At 41.7% G+C, this 12,676-nt stretch overlaps 1 protein-coding gene across 3 annotated transcripts; it reads left to right on the top strand.

Moving 5' to 3' along the window:
* The first annotated feature begins 10 nt into the window (after nucleotides 1-10).
* On the top strand, nucleotides 11-11,470 carry ankrd13a (ankyrin repeat domain 13A). Of its 3 annotated transcripts, XM_061671642.1 has the most exons (16): nucleotides 506-1,010; nucleotides 2,269-2,404; nucleotides 2,525-2,649; nucleotides 2,729-2,774; nucleotides 2,987-3,130; nucleotides 3,216-3,405; nucleotides 4,990-5,056; nucleotides 5,165-5,246; nucleotides 5,916-5,977; nucleotides 6,597-6,727; nucleotides 6,816-6,973; nucleotides 7,056-7,187; nucleotides 7,266-7,282; nucleotides 7,379-7,426; nucleotides 7,526-7,590; nucleotides 9,072-11,470. In XM_061671642.1, the coding sequence occupies exons 1-16, from the start codon at nucleotides 903-905 to the stop codon at nucleotides 9,268-9,270; spliced, it is 1,710 nt and encodes a 569-aa protein (XP_061527626.1). In that variant the 5' UTR covers nucleotides 506-902; the 3' UTR covers nucleotides 9,271-11,470. The 3 variants fall into 3 exon arrangements, with proteins under 3 accessions (XP_061527625.1, XP_061527626.1, XP_061527624.1); XM_061671641.1 differs by lacking the exon at nucleotides 506-1,010 and adding an exon at nucleotides 11-66 and having other exon boundaries at nucleotides 7,266-7,426; XM_061671640.1 differs by having other exon boundaries at nucleotides 7,266-7,426.
* Nucleotides 11,471-12,676: the final 1,206 nt, after the last annotated feature.

Below are 12,676 nucleotides of genomic sequence, written 5' to 3'. Positions count from 1 at the left end.
CGATGCGACAGCTACAGCAGTTGCATGATGATGAGTTCAGCAGCATCACAGTCATGGTTGAATGAGGTGAGACTTGAGAGACATTCGTGAGCTTTGTGTGTCCCTTTTAAATTATGTCCATATAATGACAAACAATTACAAATGAATCGCAAGACGTGGTAACAAAGAGTAAAGCTTACAAATGGCATCATAGGTGTCGCACAGCACGTCATTATATATATATATATATATATATATATATATAATTTTTTTTTATCATGGCACTAAATGCAACCGGCGATCTTATTTGTTGGAGTAAATATCCAGCGCAGTTTATTTTCTATTTATTTGGAATACATATAGCATACCCGCACAGTTAAGATGAATACATTACTTATGTCGTGTATCAGACTTTATAGCTATATATAACAATTGTAAATTATGTTTTTATCGGTACATGTGTTTGTAAAATATGTTGACACCCCCATGCTATTACGTTGAATGGACGTGCCCCTACTGGAACTGACTATTTGAATTATGGGGGACAAAACATTTAACACAATGTAATCTTTAGCGCAATGCCAATCCATTTTACGAAACTACAACAAATTTAAAATCTCGAATATATTCGTATGTGTTTTAAGTACATACATTCTGGTGTGGTACGACTTTGTTTTTAGGTGGGTTGCCCCTGTCATTGTTATGGACTCTTCCTGTCACTTCCTTGTTGGAACTTTTGTTTTGGGGAACGCTTGGGCTTAAGTTTTGTGAGACTGCTACTACTCCGATTTATTCTTCGAGAAATGTCAACGCCATGACCGACAATAATTTTACAAGTTGGCTGGGGGAAGGCACAGCTATCACTGCGGTCGTGTCGAGAAGAAGCTCGCTAACGTTGCTATAAGGCTCCACATCGGGAGAAGATGTCCTCAGCTAATGTTAGCGAAGACATCCGAATGGAGTTCCCGCTGCACTCTTCAGTTTGGGAAAATAATTACAGGAAGCTGGAGCAGCAAATTATACTGCCACAGGTTAGTAAAGAGGCTGTCTAGCCGCAAATGGAAGGCACTAATGATTGTTAGCTCAGCGAAGCTACCGATCTGCTAGTGATTTAAAAAAAAAAAAAAAAAAAGCCTGCCGCCTTATTTGACTGATCCTGGGCATTACCACACGTGTGACGTTAATATGTTCACCACTTCGGTTTCTGTTTAATGGATGCCATTATTATTACCCCCCCCCCCCCCCCCCCCCCCGTATCATTTAACCTGTATGCACTCACCGGCCACAACATTAGGTACACATGCTCAATCAATTCTGTCTTAAAAAGGTGAAAATGCTGAGTTTTAATTGACACTACGTATTCAGTTTAACACGGCGGTTATTAAGAGAGGGCAACAGAGTGCAGTTGTATCCAACGCGGATTTACGGAGACTTTTTGTGTCTGTTAGTGTTGTTCGGCTTTTAAATGCAGTGTTTCTCAACCTTTATTGAATTAAGTCACACATTTTCCATTCGAAAACTCAACGTCGCGCCGCCAAACAAAAATGTCACAAAAAGTATATACTGTATACAGAAAATTATCATATGGTTTAAATGGGGGGGGGGGGGGGCACTTTAAGTAATGTCAGGTGTGTGCTCACACCTTTTTAACATTAGTTTGAATGTAATTGTTTGATTCTAATCCAAACATCCCCAAGTACAAGAGGGTGTGCACACCAATGCAACCACATCACCTCAGTTGTTTATTTTTTACTAACCCCCTCAAAAAGATTATTCCCCCCCCCCCCCTCAATTGAGTCATACGTGTTATAGGTAACAGTAATTGTGGCAAAAGTTTTTAAATGATTTGTCTCGTGTTTTAAAAAAAAAAATATATATATATATATATATATATATATATATATATATCAATCACAGAAACCTGGTACAGGTATTTCAACAGCGGCGTGGATGTGTCGACATTTTATACCCACTGATTAATGATGATTAGTCTTTATTCGTTCAACATGCGTTATTGTGGACGATTTAATTGCCGTGACCTCCATCCATCCTAAATAATTTGGAACATTATCTTAATGAATCACTAAAGAGGTGACCTTGTTTCAGAACTAATATCATATGAGCTCATAACATCGTTTTGTGTCATGATGCTATTTGTAGAGGACTTTTTTTTTTTTTTTTAAGCATTGTGTATGTTATCCATTACAGTAATGTGTCATTAGAGATGTGCATTTTGTGCTCTCTCTGCGCAACATTTCTTGAAATTCATTTCTTATGGATTTCCCCCAGAATGACATTGAGACTGTGGATCCCAGAGGTCGGACACCTCTGCACCTGGCTGTGTCACTCGGACACATGGAGTCGGTTAGGGTTCTCCTCAGACACGGAGCTCAAGTTACTAAAGAAAATGCCAATAATTGGACAGGTTTGCATTAAACCGCTACAGGCGCTGCTGTTTCCTGGATGCGTCTCACTGGTGTACATTATTTTGCTGTTTCTGCAGATTTTAACTCCTTGTCTTTTCTGTCTCTGTCGCTCTATCTAGTGCTGCAGGAAGCCGTCAGCACGGGAGATCCAGAGATGGTTCAGTTAGTTCTTCAGCGGAGAGACTACCTCAAAGCATCTACTGCTTTGGAAGGAGTACCTGAGCTTTTGTCAAAGATCCGAAAGGTTTGACCTAACAAGTATTTTGTTTTCAGCAACATTTACAAATCATACTAGTCGCTTTCTTTCTTCCTTTCATCAACAGTCTCCAGACTTCTATATGGAAATGAAGTGGGAATTCACCAGCTGGAGTAAGTTTTGTGTGCAAACGTAGTACTTTTTTGTTCCCCTTTGCACGTTAACTGTCATTGTTGTGGTGTATTTACAACAAACAAAGGCTTTTGAGGTCATACAGAACCAACTACATCATTTACCTCTTGTATTAAAATGGCCCATAGTGTTTTTCCATTCCCTTTTATATATTCTGTTTGTATTATTTCACTCATACTATGTTGCTTCACAGTCCCTCTTGTGTCCCGGGTTTGCCCAAGTGATGTGTGTCGCATTTGGAAAAGTGGAGCAAGCCTTCGTGTGGATGCCACTCTTCTAGGCTTTGAGAACATGACTTGGATCAGAGGGCGAAGGAGCTACATTTTTAGAGGAGATGGTGTGTGTGTGTGTGTGTCTACAACAAAATGAAGAGAACAACTTTTTCTGATATCGAGAATGTAACTAAATAAGCTCCTTGACAGATTCAAGTGCAGAGTTGATGGAGGTGAACCACGATGAGCAAGTGGTGGACACAGAGCGTTTCATAATATCGCAAGAGATGGAGGATGTCACACTGGAGTCAATGCAGCCAGCAGAACAGGAAGTGGCCAAAAGGTTGACCACTCCAATCGTCAACACCTACCTGGACACCAAGGACATTGCTTTTGAGAGGCAAGTGCGTCATTGTGTTCACTTGTCTTTCTCACAGGTTGCCCACTGAGCTTGCCGTCAACTTCACTTTGATGAGACTTGTTCCAATTTTACTGCTCCAACAGATTATATGAGCAGGAACAAAGTTGCAAGGAATCCTACCCAATATATGTATAAGTGTGCAGTCATGAAGAGTCATGAATTTAAAAGATTATTGGTGCTAGAATCTCCAAACTGTTGTGGCCTTCAAAGAGCAACGAGGCAACATTACAGAGAGATTTTATATGGAGGTGCACGAAACTGTTCACCCACGCATATCAGCCTCCATACCATGCTTGTTTACTTTATCTTTTTTGGATCCTCTGCCTTTACATATCCATGTTGTTAAAACCCATCCACAGCTCTAAAATATGGCAAGTCCAGATCATGTGTTTGAGGATCTTGCTTTTTTACATAATCAAATCCATCCATCCATTTTCGACTGCTTATCCAAGGTCGGGTCGCGGGGGCAGTAGATTTAGCAGGGATGCCCAGACTTCCCTTTCACCAGTCACTTCATCCAGTTCTTCCGGGGTGATCCCGAGGCATTCCCAGGCCAGCCGAGAGACATAGTCTCTCCGGCGTGTCCCGGGTCGTCCCCGGGGTCTCCTCCCGATGCGACATGCCCGGAACACCTCACCGGGGAAGCGTCCGGGAGGCATCCGAATCAGATGCCCCAGCCACCTCATCTGGCTCCTCTCCATGTGGAGGAGCAGCGCGTCTACTCTGAGCTCCTCCCGGATGACGGAGCTTCTCACCCTATCTCTAAGGGAGAGCCCGGACACCCTGCTGAGGAAACTCATTTCGGCCGCTTGTATCCGGGATCATGTTTTTTAGGTCACGACCCACAGCTCGTGACCATAGATGAGGGTAGGAACGTAGATCGACCGGTAAATCGAGAGCTTCGCCTTTCGGCTTAGCTCCTTCTTTACCACAACGGACCGATACAAATTCCGCATCACTGCGGACGCTGCACCGATCCACCTGTCGATCTCCCGTCCCATTCTTCCCTCACTCATGAACAAGACCCCAAGATACTTGAACCCCTCTACTTGGGGCAGGATCCCATCCCCAACCTGGGGATGGGATGGGACCTTCTTGACCTCGCACACCAGCTCGGGTTCCTTCCCTGCCAGAGAGGTGACGTTCCACGTCCCTAGAGCCAGCTTCTGTAGCCGGGGATCGGATCGCCAAGCTCACATTGCACCCGACTCCTATGGCCCCTCCCACAGGTGGTGAGGTCATGGGAAGGGGGACCCACGTTACCCTTTTGGGCTGTGCCCAGCCAGGCCCCATGGGTGCAGGCCCGGACACCAGGCGCTTGCCTTCGAGCCCCACCTCCAGGCCTGGTTCCAAGTGGGGGGACCCGGTGACCCACGTCCGGGCAAGGGAAAACGTCTTCCTGAATTTTTCATCTTCACATGATCAAATCTCACTCTAAAAGGGGAGCATTTAAAAAATATATGTTCTAGCTTTTTATTGTCTGTTTTGTTGAATATTTAACGACAGTACATGGTGCACTTTCCATTTTATTGATGATAGTTTTCTGTTTTGTCATCTTGATAGGAACAAGTCTGGGATTTGGGGCTGGAGGACTGACAAAACTGAAGTAGTCAACGGATTTGAAACAAAGGTTAAAAGAAATGTTCTTTGATTTAAATCAATGAAAAACAACTCAAATATGTACAATGTCAAAGAAAAAAATATTCTTCATTACTGTTGTTTGTCATTGCGTTATTAGGTTTTCAGTGTGAACAATGTGAATGTGGTCATCAGGACAAGGACTGAACATCTTACAAATGAGGAGAAAGCCAAGATAAAAGGTAGGTGGATGGAAAGTAAAAGGGGACGTATTATGGAAAATTGACTTTTAATTGCTTGTATGCAAATAGTTGGGTCTCTGGAGTGTAAGTATAAAATTACACAACAAAGCAAATCAAATTTCCGTTTCATCATGAATATCCTGTTATAACTACCATTGCTACAGATTGATGACATGATGGTTTGAACCCAAATTTACTAAGATTTTGTTCAAACCATCATGTCTTCAACCTGCAGTTATGCTAGTTATCGCAGCATATGTGGTCACGTGACGTCCACAACGCAAGCACGAGCAGTTGTGACGTTAATTTCGGTCGACAGTAGAGGGGGCGATACTGCCAAACATGGCTGCCACCTGAGATGGAGTAAACTTGATTAAGTAATCTGTTTAATTGTTATTAAACAAACACAATATGAACCAGAATACTGTGTTTAGACGAGTGGTGGCACATAAAAGGTATTATTGTCCCCCCAGCCAAAGGGAGTTTAGTTTGCCTTTAAGATGCTTAATACGTCACCTGTAAAACTATTATATATATATATATATATTATATAGTTCAGACCTAGATTATACGTTTGTGATTGTGTTTGTGAGAGTGTATAGTTTTATTAGTGTATAGTGTATAGTTTTATTAGTAGAGAATAGTAAAACTTGGACTTTCTCTTAAAAGGTGAAAGGAACATCCTGGAGTCTCTGCTTGGGACCGTTGAACAACACATTAGTGCACAAGGGGTAATGCGAGCATCCAGTGATCACACAGGTTGAATACATACACTCACTGACCAACAGGCTACCCATGCACACTCCAATGCGATCACATCCAAGCGCGTTGTCAAACGTTCCCAGAAGGAAATGACAATGGCACTCAGAGTGGAGACTTCTAACAAGGACCAAAAGCGAGAGAGAAATATTTCTCCATTTGTTGGTTCCAAGTTATTTTCTGCTGCAAGGAGCATGACATAAAAATGTTACAAATGGGCTGGAAGTGACACTTTGATGTAGTTTTAGTGACTGAACCAGCAAGAAGTGAGAAGAAATTCAGCAATTTGTACCTTTTCCAGATCAGAATTTAAAGCCTCATTCTTTAGCCCTTGCACAGCTTTTGTCTACATTGCATGGGAATTGATAAAAATATTTTTGTATAACTTGAGATTTATACCTTTGACGATGTCTATTCCTGTAGTATGAGGCCTCCCTGACAGTATCAGACAAAACTGAGATTATCTTGGCAATGAAATAATTTTATAGCGATACATTGTGCAGGTGTACAAAATTTTGTCTGCCAGTGAGAGTACAGTACATAAAGTTTTTTGTTCCCGTTAGTTGATTCGATGAATGCTTGCTCTTACAGGACCTGACACTCGAATATGCAACTGCCACAAATCCCACAGCCATCATTCCAGAGGAATATTTCAATCCCAATTTCGATTTGGTCAACAGAGACATCGGCCGACCGATTGAGCTGAGCGTCCGAACGCAGAGGTTAGACAACGATCCTTAAGAAACTTCAAAACCGAGTTTTCCATTGTATTCATCGTCAGCATTCAAGCGGCGTTACCTTCTCACACAGGTTTAAAGGTACATTGTGGATGAGTGAAGATCATCCTCTGTCCCTGGTGGAGCAGGTGACCCCTATCATTGACCTCATGGCTCGGACCAGCTCGCATTTTGCACGGCTACGGGACTTTGTCACGCTGAAATTCCCCCCTGGATTTCCTATCAAAATTGGTGCTTGTCATTACTTTGTAAATCTGAGAACCCACTTTTTCCTGAAGCATACAAAAACGAAGTGGTATCTTCTGTTTTTCAGAGATTCCTCTATTTCATGTGCTGAATGCCAGGATTACTTTTGGTAACGTTAATAAATGTAGCACTGAAGAGGAAGCCAACATAACACCAGCAGCCACGCCGTCATCGTCAGGAGACGATGAAGAGGCCACAAGTAGGAACATACTCAATTGAACAACTAAACGTATCGAACGCTGTCTTTTCATCAACCGTGGCTTTCATGTGTATCCAGTACCTCCAACATTCCAGGTGTGTCCATCTGTGTTTGCGATACCTGACAACTACCACCGCCGAGGGGGCGGCCGTCACGTGCCTGCCTCCACTAATGACGAGGAGTTTTTGCAGTACGCGATCCATCAAAGTCTCCTGGATTCCCACATCGTCCCAGACCAGGTGGGGCATTACCGGTCATCCCTCGTTTGCATCATCTTCTACGTTTCCACAGGCTGATACGTTGTATTGGGAATGCTTGTCACCTTTTTGTCTTTCCAGGAGGGGATTGAGGATGACGCAAACAGCGAACACACTAACGTCATGGTCAACAGCCAGAGTGACAGGTAGATTTTCACATGCTTCTACAGTGCCGTATTGGCCCCCTTCTCAAATTCTTATATTTTTGCATAGTTTCCCCACTTTGTTTAAGATCATCAAACAAATGTAAATATTAGACATCAGACAAATATAACCCAAGAAAACTTAAAATGCTCTTTTTAAATGGTGATTTCATTTATTAAGGAAACATATGATTCAAGGTTACCTGGCCCTAAGTGGAAAAAATAATTAGCTCCTTGTTAAATCATGAATTAAATGTGGCTTATTACAATCTTTGGTTATTTTTTACTGATCACACCCAAGCCTTATTATCTTCAGACCTGTTCAATTAAGAAATCACTTAAACTGAATCTGTCCCGGGAAAATCAAATCAGGCAAAAGAGCTTAGAAAGCTGCAACAAAATGACACGATCCAAAGAAATTCCAGAACAGTCGAGAAATAAAGTAATTGACATCTGTCAGTCTGGAAATGGTTACAAAGCCATTTCTAAAGCTTTTGGATTCCAGCGAACCATAGGGAGAGCCATTAACCTCACATGGACGAAACGAGAGTCGCGGTCAGCTCAGAGTTGGGATAAAGATTGTATAGTTTGTATAGGCTACTAGAGTTTGGAGAGTGTTTATAGCATAAAGTTTGGACATACTGTAGCTTGGAAAGGAGAAAGAGAGCGAGGTATTACAGCTCTCGTGGTGCCAAACTTCAGTCGTCGGAATCCTCGGAAACAGCCTGCTGGTCGCTCGCTTAGCCGGCACTGTGGGCTAGTAGCCTAGCGCTTGGTCAACCTGGGGTATGCTGGTCGTGTGAGTTTGAACCTCAGGCAGGACCGTGCCGGATAAATATGACTTGAGGGTTATTGCATTTGGTTATCAAGAACTGTATTTTCCACTGTTTCTTATTTTATTCAAAGGTGAGCAGGGTACAATAAAATCCCACTGGGAGAGGAAAAATTACTATAGCCCCTTTTATATAATGTTGCTCTTGAATGAATCACTTAAAAAAAAAAAAAAAAGTGGTGATAAACTGTTATTTCTAAATAAGCACTTGCAATTTTCCCATGCAATTTTCCCAAAGTGACAGGAAAAACATTCTCTAACCTGCCACATCAGTGATGATGAACATTTTACCCGCACAGAGTACGTTCAAAATTAATATATTATACACTTTGTCTGGAAATTACTTGGTCAAACATTGTTTTGTAATACATAGTACATAGTTTTGTAATAATTCCTTGTGTGTTTTGGACATACTTGGCAAATAAAGATGATTCTGATTCTGATAGTCATTCACAAGAGCCAAAAAGATGCAAAAATGCATCACACTTGGTTAAGCTACAGCTGCCTGTGATTGTGCACATGCCTAGCAGGGGTTTTGTGTGCACATGAAGAAATGAACCGTTACTCGGACCAATAGCCGAAGCGTTGCGATGCCTCACGAAGCGTCATCTCGCCATCACTACTTACCGTTCCATGTCCTCTGTCATTCCAGGAGTATCCCAGAGGGCGTGCTAGTGGATTATGGCGACACGTCCAGCCCCACAAGCACCTTCTCTGCCTCAAGCCACGACTCGGAGCTCCACTTGGCCCTGGAGCTCTCCGCGCGAGCTCAGGAGCGAGAGGAGCAGCTTAGGAAGCGGGAGGAAGAGGAGCTGGAGCGAATTTTGCAGCTGTCGCTCACTGACAAGTAGAAGGTTGAAGAGGGAATCGAAATTGATCCGAAAGCGGCCGCCTCACCTCAATTTACACTTCCTGTCTTCTATGCAACAGCAGATTTGACCTTTAACAGCCTTGTGTTGCACAGGCAAAACTCGATATCTTAACTTTTTAAAGGGTGTTTTTTTTTGGTAAGAGGGTACACGTTATTCCGTGTACACATGCTGAGTCTCACGTCTTCCAGCTTGATCAATAGGCTCTGAGGTATTGTGGGCTTTTAGTACCTTTTAACTGCAACCCTGTCATATCTCAATCTTAAGGCAGCTCATAAGAATGTTATCAAAAAATGACTACTTCAGGTGACTCCACATAAGTTGGCACTCCCATTTAACTGTTAAGTGCCAGAGCAGAGTTTTATTTTCTCGGCATGGCTCTAATCCTAAATCCTTTATAGTTTGGGGAATAAAAACATTCCCACAGCGTCACTTTACTGAGGACCATGAAGGGTTTAATGCTACAAGGCATTTCCGTTGAATAACGGAAATCTCAGGATCAAGTTCTACAAACGCTCTCTGTGGAAGTAAGTTTTAAACTACTGGTAGTTTCACGGATATCGCTGCCATACTACGAAGTAAAAGTACATGCAGGTTTCTTGTACTTTTCAGTTGGCCAAGAAGAAAATGCTGTAAGAAGGCAAATTTCAGGCAGCAACTGTATATATTGTTTTGTTTGTTTTAAGTGGAATTTGTATGATTTTTTTTTGCTGCCGGAGCAAATACCAGCATGAAGCCTCAGAAAATTAAAACAGCAGTCTGTGCAGGGGTGCAGTCCTGCGCGAGCTGTCTGTTGATATTCCAAAAGGCAGTCGGCCTTGATTGGTCCTTCTCTCGCCACAAACAACTGCAAACCTCTTGAGTTGTGTGCAGGCACGTCGGCAACAAAGGATTCATTGCTTTTGTTGTTTCAGCACGTGCCAACAGACTCGTTTGTCTGTTACTTCATGGAAAGTTTAGCTTGTGCCGCCCCTACAACTTTTTGAAGTTTTTAACTCTCAGATAGGAAGCGAGTTGCGTGCACCGTGATGTTGAATAACCACTGTACTTAGTTGTTTTCCACTAACTTGAGCGGTGCCTGGAAATCTCACCTTTCGCGGGATGTGATGCAAAAAGAGCCGTTATAACGATATTTTGCCAACGTTTTAAAAAATAATAATAATAATAATAAGACCAACTTTGATTCAGTCAAAATAAATCTTTGTAACAAACCATTTGAGCTGCAGCTGTTCCTAAAATAAAAGCACTTTATTTCCATAAATACTATGACCGTGACTTAATGAACTTAATTTAGGAAAATGCAGAAACTCGACTTTAAGGTACAATTTTATGCATTTCATAAAGCTGCATCAGAAACTTTGCCTTTAATAGGAAAGTAATGTTTAGGTTTTTTTTCTTGATTAAAAGGGGAGTTTTTAAAATTCAAAAATTGTTAAAAAATAATTATTTATTTGACAGTAGTACATGATAAATATGATCTGTGGAAAAAAATCTGTTGTTTCTGGCTTTGATATACAAGAAACCAACCTGCCTGAGGAAAAACAAGCAATTAGAGATGGCATGATTTACCAGGTGTCCATCATTTATTGCGCACGTGATCTTTTGTTACCCCAGAAAAAGACAAAATCTTTTTTTTTTTTTTCCTGCATGGGCGTGGCTGCGAGTGCGATAAATGATTTCCACTGCGTAAGTCATGCCTCGTCGGTTGTTTTTCTTTGGGTGCGGTGGTTCATAAAATTCGAGGTACAAGATGGGGCCAGAAATGGCTGCTGCTGTTTTATTTTTTTACCAATCATATTTATCATATACTACTGTCAAGTCATAAAGGTGATTTTTTTTTTTTTTTATTGTAAATCCCCTTGAAACATACTGTTTAGACTTGTGCTTCAAACTGAGCTCAGTCTCTTTTTTTTTATTTTTTTTATTTTTTTATTTTTATTTTTTTTATTTTTTTTAATACAACTCATTAGATTCTCTTGGTTTAATGAACAACACTTGCCTCACGTAATGCGGAAAACACCCGAAGCATTTATTTACATTGTGAGGTCAATGAGGTGCATTAACAGCTAGTCCTCATCACTCCAAATAAATAATAAAGTTATACAACCCGAACAGTGATTGCACTTATATTGTACAACAAGTATGATTTGGAGCAGTGTATATTGCATGAGGTGGGGGGGACAAGGTGAAAAAGCGGCGGTGCCACTCCAGTCATTGTGAGGCCCGCCTTTCTTTGGCGCGGTGGTTTTGGATGATCATCGGAGTGGTGGTTGAAGTTCGATCGTTGAGTTTTTGTGTCCGTGACTGAGGAGCGAGCACACGCTCAGCGCCTGGAGAGAGGCTTGTAGACGCACACGGCCATGATGGTCATCAGCAGCAGGAGGACGCCGAGGACGCTCCCGAGCGCGACTATACACCGCCCAAAAAAAACAAAAACGCATTCAATGCATTCATTAGTAACTGCTTATTTTGGCCATTTTCTGATTGTCACTACTTCCGGAAGCCACTTGGAGCTAATAATCATCCCGCTCTTGCAATCGTGTTGATTTCCTACCCAGGTTTTGCTTCTGTAAGACGACGTAAGGTCTCTCGTCGTCTTGGCAGCTCGCCAGCACCATGAGTGACGCGAAAAAAGCTTGTGGGGCCACAGCGAGCATCACAGCAGCGGAAGTTGGAAGAAACGATGGGGATGAAAAATGATGCTGCTGCTGCTGATGATGATGATGATGATGAGAGCGCTTCCGCAATGGGATCAGGGTCCTAAAACCGTCGTGTTAATCCGCCTTGGGGAGTGGACTAATTCAAACTTCAACTGAGGAGATGCAATGCAGATCCGATCAGTAAATATTCCTTTACAAAGATAACAAGGCATGCATGAAGCTGTTGTAATTTGCAGATGTGACCAACTGCACTTAACTGATCAGGACATTTTGGGTACAAGAGAGGAGAAAAACTGTTCTCACTAGTTTACCGCTCCTAAAAGTTATTGATGGAATTATGTTGGAAGAAAAACAAACACCGAAGCGGATCATTATTTACTTTGGGGGGGATAATGAACGACCGCTCAACGTGAGGAAACGAAGAAAAGTTGCAGCAAATCCACGTACAAATGCAGAACTACTGGAGTCACCGCTGATTGTTAATATACAGAAATATAACACATATTATATTTTTATCAAAAACAAATGCAGAACTACTGGAGTCACCGCTGATTGTTAATATACAGAAATATAACACATACATTTTAATCAAAAAATGTAGAACAAGACGTGGAAATTGGATGGATGTTGTACCATATTTACAGATTCACCGATTTAGTGAGTTCACATTCACAGTATATATATATATATATATATATATATATATATATTTGAAATAATTATTTCAA

Source organism: Phycodurus eques, chromosome 3, assembly GCF_024500275.1.
Source record: "Phycodurus eques isolate BA_2022a chromosome 3, UOR_Pequ_1.1, whole genome shotgun sequence".
In the NCBI taxonomy this organism is placed as follows: domain Eukaryota; kingdom Metazoa; phylum Chordata; class Actinopteri; order Syngnathiformes; family Syngnathidae; genus Phycodurus; species Phycodurus eques.
This window is presented reverse-complemented; position numbering and strand designations above follow the sequence as displayed.

Coding starts and splice junctions, on each gene's coding strand:
- ankrd13a (XM_061671640.1), top strand. CDS start 903: ATGTCCTCAGCTAATGTTAGCGAAGACATCCGAATGGAGTTCCCGCTG. Junction 2,405..2,524: donor AAATGCCAATAATTGGACAG/GTTTGCATTAAA, acceptor CGCTCTATCTAG/TGCTGCAGGAAGCCGTCAGC. Junction 3,406..4,989: donor AAGGACATTGCTTTTGAGAG/GCAAGTGCGTCA, acceptor TCATCTTGATAG/GAACAAGTCTGGGATTTGGG.